Here is a 13,422-nt window from a genome sequence, read left to right on the forward strand (position 1 = left end):
ATTCAGTTTATTGCTGTGTCAAACCTCATTTTTCCAAAATGTGCTAATTGGTCCCTCGAAAAATATGCAAATCTCCTCCCCTCCCACCTGAGCAAAAACATGGGACAAGTCTGGTGTAGAGTCAAATGTAGGCCAGACCGGGTAAGAATTCAGATTTCCTTACCCAATGGACACGAGTGAACCAGATGGGGCTTCATGACATTTGGGACTTCTCAGCTTTTAGTTCTAATAGTTTTGAGGACAATGTATCTAAGGCTAACTTTCAATTCTTAATTTAAATTCAACCAGCTGCCATGGTGGGGTTTGAACCAGTGACCCAGATCATTAGGCTCAATTACTAGTCTATTGACATTACCCCAATACCACCACCATCTCCCCTAAATTAAGCCAACTAACCTGTAAGCTTCCTGCTTTATGTCTCGCTATTTTCTTGAATAGCGGAGTCACATTTACTATTTTCCAATCTGATGGGACAGTTCAAGAATCTAGGAAACTTTGAAAAATTAAAACCAATGCATCGACAATCTCAGCAGCCACTTCTTTTAAGATACTAGGATGTAGTCCATTAGGACTTTGGTCACCTTTTTGTTCTAAATATTTTTCTCAATACTCTTTCCCAGATAATTATAATTGTCCCTTCCTTTCACCTCCTGCTTCACATTTGTTTTTGGGATATTATTTGTATCCTCTAAGTGAAGACAGATGAAAAATATCTGTTCAATTTATCTGCCATTTCCTTATTTTCCATTAATTCCCCAGACTCACTCGCTAATAAATTGGCCAATGCACATTTCACTTACTCTTTTCCTTAAACACCTGCAGAAACTCTTATTATCTGTTTTATATTTCCAGCTATCTATCCCTCGTACTCTAATTTTCCCACCTTTATTTATCTTTTAGCTGTTCTTTATATTCTGTCCAGTCTTCTGACCGGTCGCTCATCTATGTGGAATTATATACTTTTTCTTTCAATTTGATACCATCTTTAACATCCTTAGCCATGAATGACTCATTTTCTTCCCTTAGTCTTTTTCCCCTCATTGGAAGCATCTTTTCTCAGTATTCTGAAATATTTCCTAAAAAGTCTACCACGACAACTCTACTGACCTATCCCTTAACCAAATTTCCTACTTCACTTGAGCCAGCTGTCTTCATGCCCTCATAATTGCCCTCATCTAAGCTCAAAACACAAGCCCTTACTTCCACTGCTCTCTCCCTCAAAATGAAATTAAATCTGGTTAGGATTATGGGCAGCACGGCAATGGTTAGCACTGCTGTCTCACAGCGCCAAGGACCTGTGTTCGATCCCGGCCCTGGGTTTCTGTCTGTGTGGAGTTTGCACACTCTCCGTGGGTCTCACCCCCACAACCCAAAAGGATGTGCAGGTTAGGTGAATTGGCTACGCTAAATTGGCCCTTAATTGGAAAAAATAATATTTGGGTACTTTAAATTAAAAAAATAAAAATTTGGTTATGATCACTGCTACATGTCTTAACTATGAAGCCAGTAATTAATCCCGTCTCATTACACATTGCCATATCTAGAAAAGCCTGCACTCTCATTGGTGGTAGAAAATGCTGCTCGAAGAAACTGTCCTGAAAAGGCTCCGATTACCTAGCACAAAAGGCTCATACCTGACAAAACGACTACAGCAAAATATTGGATGGCAATCATAGCATGTGGAATGGTATACCAGCAAAGAGTTAAAACCTTCAGGAAAGAGAATTGCCAAGGAAAAATGAAGGCCGCAAATTTATATTCAGGTACATCACACTTGCATCCGAGGCATGGAATATCTGAGCACGCCAGTTTTTACAGGACCCTGAATAGGAGAATTTTTACCTGCTGCAAGAATTTAACATTACAGTACTGTTTAGAGTATTGACAACAGCCTTTTCTTTTAAAAGAAAATCAAATAGAAAATGTGTACAGTGGTGAGCATGTCCATTTTCAAAAAGATCAATGCAAGATAAAATTTGGGTAATTTGATGTTTTGTTAAAATCTACAATTTACTGATGTTCTTATTTCTAAAAGAAAAAGGATAAATAAATACTTACATTATGAAATGGTGTGCTTTAAAAAAAACAAATGGCCTATTTGAATAGCATCCAGAAATTCATTAAGTAAACCTACTTAAACTGCAACACCCACAAAAGGTAGAAATACATACTGATGTCTTCAGAAAGTTGAGGGAATTCATATATGTGTTCGCATGTGTTCCTGCTGTTCGGAATACAGAATCCAAAGTCAAAGTCAAAGCTTTTCAACAGCCGTTCCCTGAAGTAATGTCTTTCAATCATCCTGAAGCTACTTACAGGCTTGTCACCAACTGTAAATTCTACCCTATAAATAAGGAAAAGGACAAAAAGGGCGTGAAAGAAAGAAACAAAGCAGAGTGGTAGAAAGCAAAAATAAAACAGTGAGTGCACTTTTAAACCAAATTATAAGTTCTTGTCTCAGATGAGACATTTTTCCAATACATTTTTCCATGTATTGTAAACACTGCTAGAACGAATTGGACTGACTGATAATTATGTTTCAATACTGTGCACAGTGGTTATTTAAAAGATGCCACTGTATTTCCCCCCCCTTATTTGCGTTAATTCCTCAACTCAAATTAACACAATTCAAATGTTACAATGGAAAAAAGAACTGATCATTTTGAAATCAAAAGCTTTAAGCAGGGGTCAGCAGCCTGAATAACAAGTGCCCTGAGATGCTGTTACTCAAATGACAATAATAATGAAAAACAAGACAAGACACATTTCAGCAACATTTTTTAAAGTTAATTGATAGATACTTTAATGTGTATAAAAGTTTTAAAATGCAAAACAAGCCATTTAATTACCATCAAATGGCTTTGATTGATTACGTTCAGGAGCTGCCCAAGTCCTTAGTGAATCACATGTGGCTCCTGTGACGCTTGTTGCAGACTTGCGTCTTCTTCAAGTATTCAGGGATGTTTAGTGCATACTGTCAGAGTCTGGTGCACAAAAGCACCTCCATACAGGTATTCCAGAAATGTACACAAGTACAGGTTGTTGCGAATAGTGAGTCACAGATCATGCTCACACATCTGGATTTCATACTTCTACGAACCATTAATGTTTTAAGTAACTCAGAATACCTAGTGACAATTGTTACAGATGTTTGCCAGATGTGCAAGCAATCTAGTCATTGTGAGCCACTCCGTGTCAATAAACCCAGCAATGTTAGTTATCCAATTATCAACTATGCTCCTTGTGGTGAGAAGAGAGCAGGGTAAGTACATGAAAAGGAGAGGCTAGAAGGATCTTATTCAAGTTGGATCCAAAGTGGCGTGTCTGGAGATTGAGGGGGGGGCGCAGTGGTTAGCACTGCTGCCTCATAGAGCCAAAGACCCGGGTTCGATCCTCATCTACAGCGGAAACATCCATTTTTTTTTTTTTGCACCTCCAGATTCAACTAAATGTCACCTCTTTCTGAGCTCTATCGCCAGAATCTCCAAATAATAGTCATTCAATTTCTCCACTGATCAAATTTGGAAGCTCTGACAGACAAGGAACCCAATTTTTAAATTTGCCTCCTTGTTTTTAAAAGGTTTTCATGGTTTTACCCCTCCACGTTTCTTTGGCCTCATTCAGTCCTACAAGCCACTCTTCTCTGCTCTCCAACCTATGAACTCATGTGCATGACTCCTTTCTTTGCCCCACCAGGTCGGTGTGGCTGCAGCCATCTGGCTTCCATGCTCTCAAATTCCCTCCATAAATTTTTTCCACCTTCTTATCCTTTTTCAAAATCCTAAATAATTACTGTCGCTTCAAGCAAGGCTCGTGTCACTATGTCTAATCATAAGAATCCCTACAGTGCCAAAGGAGGCCATTCGGCCCAAGTCTACACCGACCCTTAGAAAGAGGACCCTACCTAGGCCCACACTCCGCCCTATCCCTGTAACCCCATACCCCCACTTAACCTTTGGGAAATGTAGGCAACCGTTGGGATACTATTGGTCAACGTAGCATGGTCAATTCACCTAACCTGCACATCGTCCTAAGCTTGATGTCCTTTTTAAAAAATTAAACTTTTCTGAAATGCTTTGGTGTGGTTTGCTATGTTAATGTTGCTATGTATGCAAATTATTGTTGAAACACCATGAAAGGTATTTTTGCAACGAATGGAAGGAGTTGGGATACAAAGATATACTCTGCAGTGTAGAACAAGACTTACAAGATGATGAAAAATACATAAACATTTTAAGTAATCTTGGCAGGCTTACAATTTTTTTTAAAATAATCAGGCAAAGGCTTTACAATGGGGTTCTACCTTAAATCCTACCTAAAATCTTTAAAAAGCAAAATAACTCAATTTTCCTTCATCTATAGCATGTTCTCCAACATAGTTGTTCTTTCCCCCAAATTTCATTGCTCTCAAATGAAATGAGGTTTTAGGAAAATGAGAGGCGTTTAACCAGAAGTTTCACAAATCAAAGGGAGGGAGGGAGATTGGGGGGGGGGGGGCCTATTTGTTACAATAATATAACGTAAGCTCATTGCTCTGCTCTCCCCACACTTCGGTATCCTTCCCAACTTTGAATGTTTGACACAGGCAAGGGGAGAGGGTGTGGGCTGCGGAAGGGTGGTGGGGAGGGGTATTGGGCTGTGCAAGTAGAGGAGAGTGTCGGGGAGACCCGAGCAAGGGATGAGCTACGGAGGGAGGACAGTGATTGCAATAACTCATTTATTTCAATTATTTTTCATTTATTGAAGCTTTAAGTGTTATTTACATTGATAAGCAAATGGTTTTACCCTAAACTACAAAACAACTTTTACATTTACTGATATGTCTGCAGGAAAGTGATGAGAACAGCTTTATCTTGCGGGTTCACTCACAGTATTCAATATACTAAAGCATGTATGGTGCTATTTGAAAACAAAGTTCTTTGTCTACGTCTTTCAGAAATGTACAAACTCATGCAAGAGAATACTTTCCAGGATTAATTAACAAGGCTATCATGCACACAATAAACTAGATTTACAACTGTCCGGCAGAAGAATTCAGCAATGAAAAACCACACTTTTCTAATTGTCCTTTATGTAAACTAAATGCAAAGTTCTTTAAGCTGGAAAAGCAGAATGAGCCTTTTGGTCACCAGTATGGCCCCAAATTGACACTGTCCCAAATCCTTTTGTTGTGCGACGTTGGGGAGACAGTATTCCAGTTGTGGATTGCAATTTTCCTGCGTATCCTCACAGCAATCAATTGATCTGGGTCTACACCACCAATCTGAGGAGTGTGTTCGCTTCATAAAAGGTATCTATTAGGTCAGGAAAAAAACCAGTCCCGCTTCTTTCAAATACAAAAGGGGTGAAAGAGATAGGTACAATAACGACCCATTCCCTTGTTACGAATACCTGTTCCATAACTCGTGTGTTTTAGAGATATAACTTTTAGGAATAAAACTCTTTAGCTCAAGATTACAGTGGCAAATTTAAGATACATAGAACCTAGTAAACAAACCTTAAGCAAATGCAAATCAAACAAGCCTGGGTAAATTACATTTAAATGGTAACCTATGTTTATTTTGCATGACAGGGTTGGTAATGAAGGATCCCTATTTCGGACTCTCCCGCAATCTAACTGACTCACTTGGATTTGTGCCTAGTGCAACACAGTATCACAGAATTACAGTGCAGAAGGAAGCCTATCGGCCCATAGAGTCTGCACCGGCCCTTGGAAAGAGCACCCTACCGAAGCCCACATCTCCACCTCATCCCCGTAACCTAGTAACTCCACCTAACATTTTTGGACACGAAGGGCAATTTAGCATGGCCAATCCACCTAACCTGCACATCTTTGGACTGTGGGAGGAAACCAGAGTACCTGGAGGAATCCCATGCAGACACGAGGAGAACGTGCAAACTCCACACAGACAGTGACCCAAGCCAGGAATTGAACCTGGGACCCTGGAGCTGTGAAGCAACTGTGCTAACCACTGGACTACCGTGCTGCCAAAGCTGTTAGATCACTCCCACAAGTGGATTGCAGGACAATTGATCCCTTTGATAGGAGGTATGTTTGATAACTCCTTTTGTCCCGGGGTTCGTCCCCTGTTACACTTGTGCCAGCCTCATTTCCCTGATCTTGAAGGACATGGACACTACCAAATGTGGGTCTCTTCGACCCATTTCGCTTTTGAATGCAGACGTTAAATTACTCACAAGTTCTAGCACTGCGGTTGGAGTCCTGCCTACAGGGGTAATCTCAAAAGACCAGACCAGTTTCACCAAGGGTCGGCAATTGCTGACCAATGGAAGTCGGTTATTAAATATTGTCCTTTCTCTCCCTCCAGTGTCTGAACCGTAGGCGATTGTTTTCATGGACACTGAAAAAGTGTTTGATAGGGTGGAGTGGGGATATCTCAGAGATTCTTGGGAAGTTTGGTTTTGGGCAAAAGTTCATATCCTGATACGCTTATTGTATAGGGCCTCCACTGCTAGAGTTCGCACAAATAACTTTAGCGCGGTTCATTTTCTGCTGAACAGGGATACGAGGAAGGGATGTCCATTGTCTCTATTTCTTTAGCGTTAAGATCTTCCATTAAGTGAAAGGGATTAATTCGGGAAGGGGGGGCGGGGAGTGAGAGGAGTACAAGGTGTCCTCGTACGCTGACGATCTGCTTCTTTATATTACGGACCCAGTGTCCATTATGGATGAGATAATGAAGCTACTTCGGAGACTTCCGGGTGCGGCGATGACCAGCTGAGTCGCACGTTTTGGCAGCTCCCGGTGAAACGGACTTTTGGGCTCTTGATAGGAGCCCCAACGGCAATTTTGACGGCTAAAAACACTGTGCGGTAAACCAGAAGGGAATCCCCCCTGGATACGGATGAAAAGAGGAGGAGAAAGTGGCCGGATTGCAGTGGATCCTTTAGAACAGCGGCAAGGAAGGCAAGCAAAAACCAAGATGGCGTCGGAAGGTGGCAGTTTAACATGGGGCCCTGAACAACAAGAGTTCTTGAAATGCTGTGTGGAAGAGATAAAAAAGGAAATGAAGAAAGAGCTGTTGGCCCCGATACTACAGGCGATCGAAGGGCTAAAGGAGGAACAAAAGACCCAGGAGCGGGAGCTTCGGGTCGTGAAGGCAAAGGCAGCAGAGAACGAGGACGACATACAGAGCCTGGTGGTGAAGACGGAGACGCATGAGGCACATCAGAAACGATGTGTGGAAAGGTTGGAGGCACTGGAGAACAACGCAAGGAGGAACAACCTGAGGATTCTTGGTCTTCCTGAAGGTGCGGAGGGAGCGGACGTCGGGGCATATGTGAGCACGATGCTGCACTCGTTAATGGGAGCGGAGGCCCCGGCGGGTCCGTTGGAGGTGGAGGGAGCATACCGAGTGATGGCACGAGGACCGAGAGCAGGAGAAATTCCCAGAGCCATAGTGGTGAGATTCCTCCGTTTTAAGGTTGGAGAAATGGTCCTTAGATGGGCAAAGAAAACTCGGAGCAGTAAATGGGAGAACGTGGTGATCCGCGTTTATCAAGACTGGAGTGCGGAGGTGGCGAGAAGGAGGGCGAGCTTTAATCGGGCCAAGGCGGTGCTTCATAAAAAGAAGATAAAATTTGGAATGCTGCAACCGGCAAGACTGTGGGTCACATATCGAGGGAGGCACCACTACTTTGAGACGGCGGATGAAGCGTGGACTTTTATTGTGGAAGAAAAACTGGAATGAGCGGGTTATTAAAAAGAACGTTTGAACAAAGTGGTGGGGCGAATGTGGGGGGCGAAGAGTGGGGTTAAAAAGGGGGGAAAGAGGAGTTTTATGTACTAATCCTGCGATGTGGTAACTTTTCTCTCTTCCACAGGTGGTGATGGGGGGAGGAGGGGAGGTGGAGGAGATGGGGCGTTGGCCATTGGGGGCGGGGCCAAGGGAGAAGCGCGGGCTTGGTTCCCGCGCTATGATAATCATGGCGGGAATAGAGAAGCAGGAAGGAGGGGGCGTCGCACGGTGCGAGCCGAGGTCACGGGGGGAAGCCGAGGTCGGCCAGAGTTTGCTTTCTGGGAGCAACATGGGGGGAGTAATTACGCTAGCGGGGGATCTAGCGGGGGGGGGGGGGGGGGGGAGGGGGGGAATTACTGGGTTGCTGCTGCTGGGGAGAGGGGATGGGTGGGGGGGCACCGCCTGGGGAGATACAGCTGCATGGGAACCGGGTGAGGAGCTGGAAAAAGGGGATGGCCAATCGACAAGGGGGGGGGGGGGGCGGGTAGGAAGCCCCCCAACCCGGCTGATCACGTGGAACGTGAGGGCTGAACGGGCCGATAAAGAGGGCACGGGTACTCGCACACCTTAAGAAACTTAAGGCAGATGTGGTTATGTTACAGGAAACGCACCTGAAACTGATAGACCAGGTTAGGCTACGCAAAGGATGGGTGGGGCAGGTGTTCCATTCGGGGCTAGATGCGAAAAACAGGGGGGTGGCTATAGTAGTGGGGAAGCAGGTAATGTTCGAGACAAAGACTATAGTGGCGGATAACGGGGGCAGATACGTGATGGTGACTGGCAAACTACAGGGCGAGACGGTGGTTTTGGTAAACGTATATGCCCCGAACTGGGATGATGCCAATTTTATGAGGCGGATGCTAGGACGCATTCCGGACCTAGAGATGGGAAAGCTGATAATGGGGGGAGATTTTAATACAGTGTTGGAACCAGGGCTGGACAGGTCGAAGTCCAGGACTGGAAGGAGGCCGGCAGCAGCCAAGGTGCTTAAAGATTTTATGGAGCAGATGGGAGGTGTAGACCCGTGGAGATTTAGCAGACCTAGGAGTAAGGAGTTCTCGTTTTTCTCCTATGTCCATAAAGTCTACTTGCGAATAGACTTTTTTGTGCTGGGAAGGGAGTTGATCCCGAAGGTGAGGGGAACGGAGTATACGGCTATAGCCATTTCGGATCACGCTCCACACTGGGTAGACTTGGAGATAGGGGAGGAAACAGGAGGGCGCCCACCCTGGAGAATGGACATGGGACTAATGGCAGATGAGGGTGTGTGTCTAAGGGTGAGGGGGTGCATTGAAAAGTACTTGGAACTCAATGATAATGGGGAGGTCCAGGTGGGAGTGGTCTGGGAGGCGTTGAAGGCGGTGGTTAGAGGGGAGCTGATATCAATAAGGGCACATAAAGGGAAGCAGGAGAGTAAGGAACGGGAGCGGTTGCTGCAAGAACTTTTGAGGGTGGACAGACAATATGCGGAAGCACCGGAGGAGGGACTGTACAGGGAAAGGCAAAGGCTACATGTAGAATTTGGCTTGCTGACTACGGGCACTGCAGAGGCACAATGGAGGAAGGCACAGGGTGTACAGTACGAATATGGGGAGAAGGCGAGCAGGTTGCTGGCACACCAATTGAGGAAAAGGGGAGCAGCGAGGGAAATAGGGGGAGTGAGGGATGAGGCAGGAGAGATGGAGCGGGGAGCGGAGAGAGTGAATGGAGTGTTCAAGACATTTTATAAAAAATTATATGAAGCTCAACCCCCGGATGGGAGGGAGAGAATGATGGGCTTCTTGGATCGGCTGGAATTTCCCAAGGTGGAAGAGCAGGAAAGGGTGGGACTGGGAGCACAGATCGAGGTAGAAGAAGTGGTGAAAGGAATTAGGAGCATGCAGGCGGGAAAGGCCCCGGGACCGGATGGATTCCCAGTCGAATTCTATAGAAAATATGTGGACTTGCTCGCCCCGGTATTGACGAGGACCTTTAATGAGGCAAAGGAAAGGGGACAACTGCCCCCGACTATGTCTGAAGCAACGATATTGCTTCTCTTAAAGAAGGAAAAGGACCCGCTACAATGCGGGTCCTATAGACCTATTTCCCTCCTAAATGTAGATGCCAAGATCCTGGCCAAGGTAATGGCAATGAGAATAGAGGAATGTGTCCCGGGGGTGGTCCACGAGGACCAAACTGGGTTTGTGAAGGGGAGACAGCTGAACACGAATATACGGAGGCTGTTAGGGGTAATGATGATGGCCCCACCAGAGGGGGAAATGGAGATAGTAGTGGCGATGGATGCCGAGAAAGCATTTGATAGAGTGGAGTGGGATTATTTGTGGGAGGTGTTGAGGAGATTTGGTTTTGGAGAGGGGTAATGTTAGATGGGTGCAGCTGTTGTATAGGGCCCCGATGGCGAGCGTGGTCACAAATGGACGGGGATCTGCATATTTTCGGCTCCATAGAGGGACAAGGCAGGGATGCCCTCTGTCCCCATTATTGTTTGCACTGGCGATTGAGCCCCTGGCGATAGCGTTGAGGGGTTCCCAGAAGTGGAGGGGAGTACTTAGAGGAGGAGAAGAACACCGGGTATCTTTGTATGCGGACGATTTGCTACTATACGTGGCAAAACCGGCGGAGGGGATGCCAGAAATAATGCGGATACTTGGGGAGTTTGGGGATTTTTCAGGGTATAAATTGAACATGGGGAAAAGTGAGTTGTTTGTGGTGCATCCAGGGGAGCAGAGTAGAGAAATAGAGGACCTACCGTTGAGGAAGGTAACAAGGGACTTTCGTTACCTGGGGATCCAGATAGCCAAGAATTGGGACACATTGCATAGGTTAAATTTAACGCGGTTGGTGGAACAAATGGAGGAGGATTTCAAGAGATGGGATATGGTATCCCTGTCACTGGCAGGGAGGGTGCAGGCGGTTAAGATGGTGGTCCTCCCGAGATTCCTCTTTGTGTTTCAGTGCCTCCCGGTGGTGATCACGAAGGCTTTTTTTTAAAAAAGGATTGAAAAGAGCATCATGGGTTTTGTATGGGCCGGGAAGACCCCGAGAGTGAGGAAGGGATTCTTACAGCGTAGCAGGGATAGGGGGGGGCTGGCACTACCGAGCCTAAGTGAGTGTTATTGGGCCGCTAATATTTCAATGGTGAGTAAGTGGATGGGAGAGGAGGAGGGAGCGGCGTGGAAGAGATTAGAGAGGGCGCCCTGTAGGGGGACTAGCCTACAGGCTATGGTGACAGCCCCATTGCCGTTCTCACCGAGGAACTACACCACAAGCCCGGTGGTGGTGGCTACACTGAAGATTTGGGGACAGTGGAGACGGCATAGGGGAAAGACTGGAGCCTTGGGGGGGGGGTCCCCGATAAGAAACAACCATAGGTTTGCCCCGGGGGGAATGGATGGGGGATATGGAATGTGGCAAAGAGCAGGAATAACGCAACTGAAAGATCTGTTTGTGGATGGGAAGTTCGCGAGTCTGGGAGCGCTGACCGAGAAATATGGGTTGCCCCAAGGGAATGCATTCAGGTATATGCAACTGAGGGCTTTTGCGAGGCAACAGGTGAGGGAATTCCCGCAGCTCCCGACACAAGAGGTGCAGGACAGAGTGATCTCAAAGACATGGGTGGGGGATGGTAAGGTGTCAGATATATATAGGGAAATGAGGGACGAAGGGGAGACTATGGTAGATGAACTAAAAGGGAAATGGGAAGAAGAGCTGGGGGAGGAGATCGAGGAGGGGCTGTGGGCAGATGCCCTAAGCAGGGTAAACTCGTCGTCCTCGTGTGCCAGGCTAAGCCTGATTCAGTTTAAGGTATTACACAGGGCGCATATGACTGGAGCACGGCTCAGTAAATTTTTTGGGGTGGAGGATAGGTGTGCGAGGTGCTCGAGAAGCCCAGCGAATCATACCCATATGTTTTGGTCATGCGCGGCACTACAGGGGTTTTGGATGGGGGTGACAAAGGTGCTTTCAAAAGTAGTGGGGGTCCGGGTCGAACCAAGCTGGGGGTTGGCTATATTTGGGGTTGCACAAGAGCCGGGAGTGCAGGAGGCGAGAGAGGCCGATGTTTTGGCCTTTGCGTCCCTAGTAGCCCGGCGCAGGATATTGTTAATGTGGAAAGAAGCCAAGCCCCCGGGGGTGGAGACCTGGATAAATGACATGGCAGGGTTTATAAAGCTAGAGCGGATTAAGTTCGTTCTAAGGGGGTCGGCTCAAGGGTTCACCAGGCGGTGGCAACCGTTCGTCGAATACCTCGCAGAAAGATAGATGGAATGGAAAGAAGGCAGCAGCAGCAGCCCAGGATCGGGGGGGGGGGGGGGGGGGGGGGGGAAAGAGGAGGAACCAGAAGGACTCAGGGTTGTTAATATATACTGTATAATATGTATAGGTCGTTGCGACAGAATTATATATTGGACTGTTAAATTATATTTTTGGAGAGTGTTACTTGTGATAAGGCAGTTGCCAATTAGGGTTAGTTTTCATTTTTGTTATTTATTATTTATTCATTTTTTGTTTATAAAATAGGTCATTGTTATTTGTGTTGTTATAATATTGGGTAAAGGATGCACAATGTACTGTGTTGGTTGACCAAAAATTTTCAATAAAATATTTATTTAAAAAAAAAAAAATGAAGCTACTTCGGAGTTTTGGGTCCTTCTCTGGTATAAGCTGAATATGGACAAGAATACCTTCTGGTTAAATCCCGTGGGGAAGGGAGCCAATCTGGGAATGTTGCATTTTCACCTTGCCAGATCTAGCTTTCGTTATCTGAGAATCTTTGTGGCCCACGATTGGACTTCGTTCCATAAATTAAATTATGTTTATCTGGTTAATGGGGTCTGACATGAAGAAGTGGATAACCTCCCCCAGTCCTTGGCAGGCAGGGTACAGATTATTAAAATGAGTTTTCATTTATTTGTCAATGTCTTTCCACTTTTCTCCCCAAATCCTTCTTTGTCAAAATGAACAAATTAGTGTCCTCTTTCATTTGGGCAGGCGAGACCCCAAGGACCCATAGGGAGTGCCTCCAGAGACATAGTCAGATGGCCTAGCTTTACCAATTTGTTATTTTTTTTATTGGGCAGGCAATATTGAGAAAGTACTGGGGTGGTTTAGTGATCAGAGTTCCATATGGGGGAAGAGTTCTTGTAGGGGCTCGAGTCTGGATGCTTTAGTAACTGTCTCGCTTCCGTTCTCTCCTGCAAGATTTTCTTTGAATCCGTTAGTGGTGTCCACCCTGAGAATCTGGAAGCAGTTTAGGCTGTATTTTAAACTTAGCTCCATGTTTTTGCAGACCCCTACCTTTAGTAATTATCTCTTTTTGCCAGCAGTCTTAGGCTTGACGTTTAGGTCGACCAGGAAAAAGTACTTGGTGAGGTTTGGAGGGAAGGTTTGCCAGGTTTGAGGAGCTGTTGGAAGAATGCCACCTCCCTGGGACCAATCCGTTTAGATATTTCCAGATTAGCGATTTTTTGCACAAGGCTTTTTCTTCTTTTCCCCTGGCACCACCCCGTTGAAGAGGATTTTACCGGTGGTGGTGGGGATTTTGGATATTTATGGCCAGATCCCATCAGTGGAGTCGGCTCTGCTGAGTGAGGTAAAGATGAAATGAGGGGGTGTATTGGGTCCTAATCTGGATGGCAAGGTGTGAAGCGACGCTCTTCGCAGG

The 13,422-nt window shown here is 45.8% G+C and overlaps 1 protein-coding gene across 1 annotated transcript in view; it reads right to left on the reverse strand.

Moving 5' to 3' along the window:
• LOC140409163 (protein unc-119 homolog B-like) overlaps positions 1 to 13,422 on the reverse strand; it is an 89,812-nt gene that overhangs the window by 6,530 nt on the left and 69,860 nt on the right. The window contains exon 4 of the mRNA XM_072497370.1: positions 2,172 to 2,344. Within this exon, the coding sequence (XP_072353471.1) occupies positions 2,172 to 2,344 (173 nt within the window). The remainder of the gene's footprint in view (positions 1 to 2,171; positions 2,345 to 13,422) is intronic.

This window comes from Scyliorhinus torazame, chromosome 1 (assembly GCF_047496885.1).
Source record: "Scyliorhinus torazame isolate Kashiwa2021f chromosome 1, sScyTor2.1, whole genome shotgun sequence".
NCBI classification, from domain to species: Eukaryota; Metazoa; Chordata; class Chondrichthyes; order Carcharhiniformes; family Scyliorhinidae; genus Scyliorhinus; species Scyliorhinus torazame.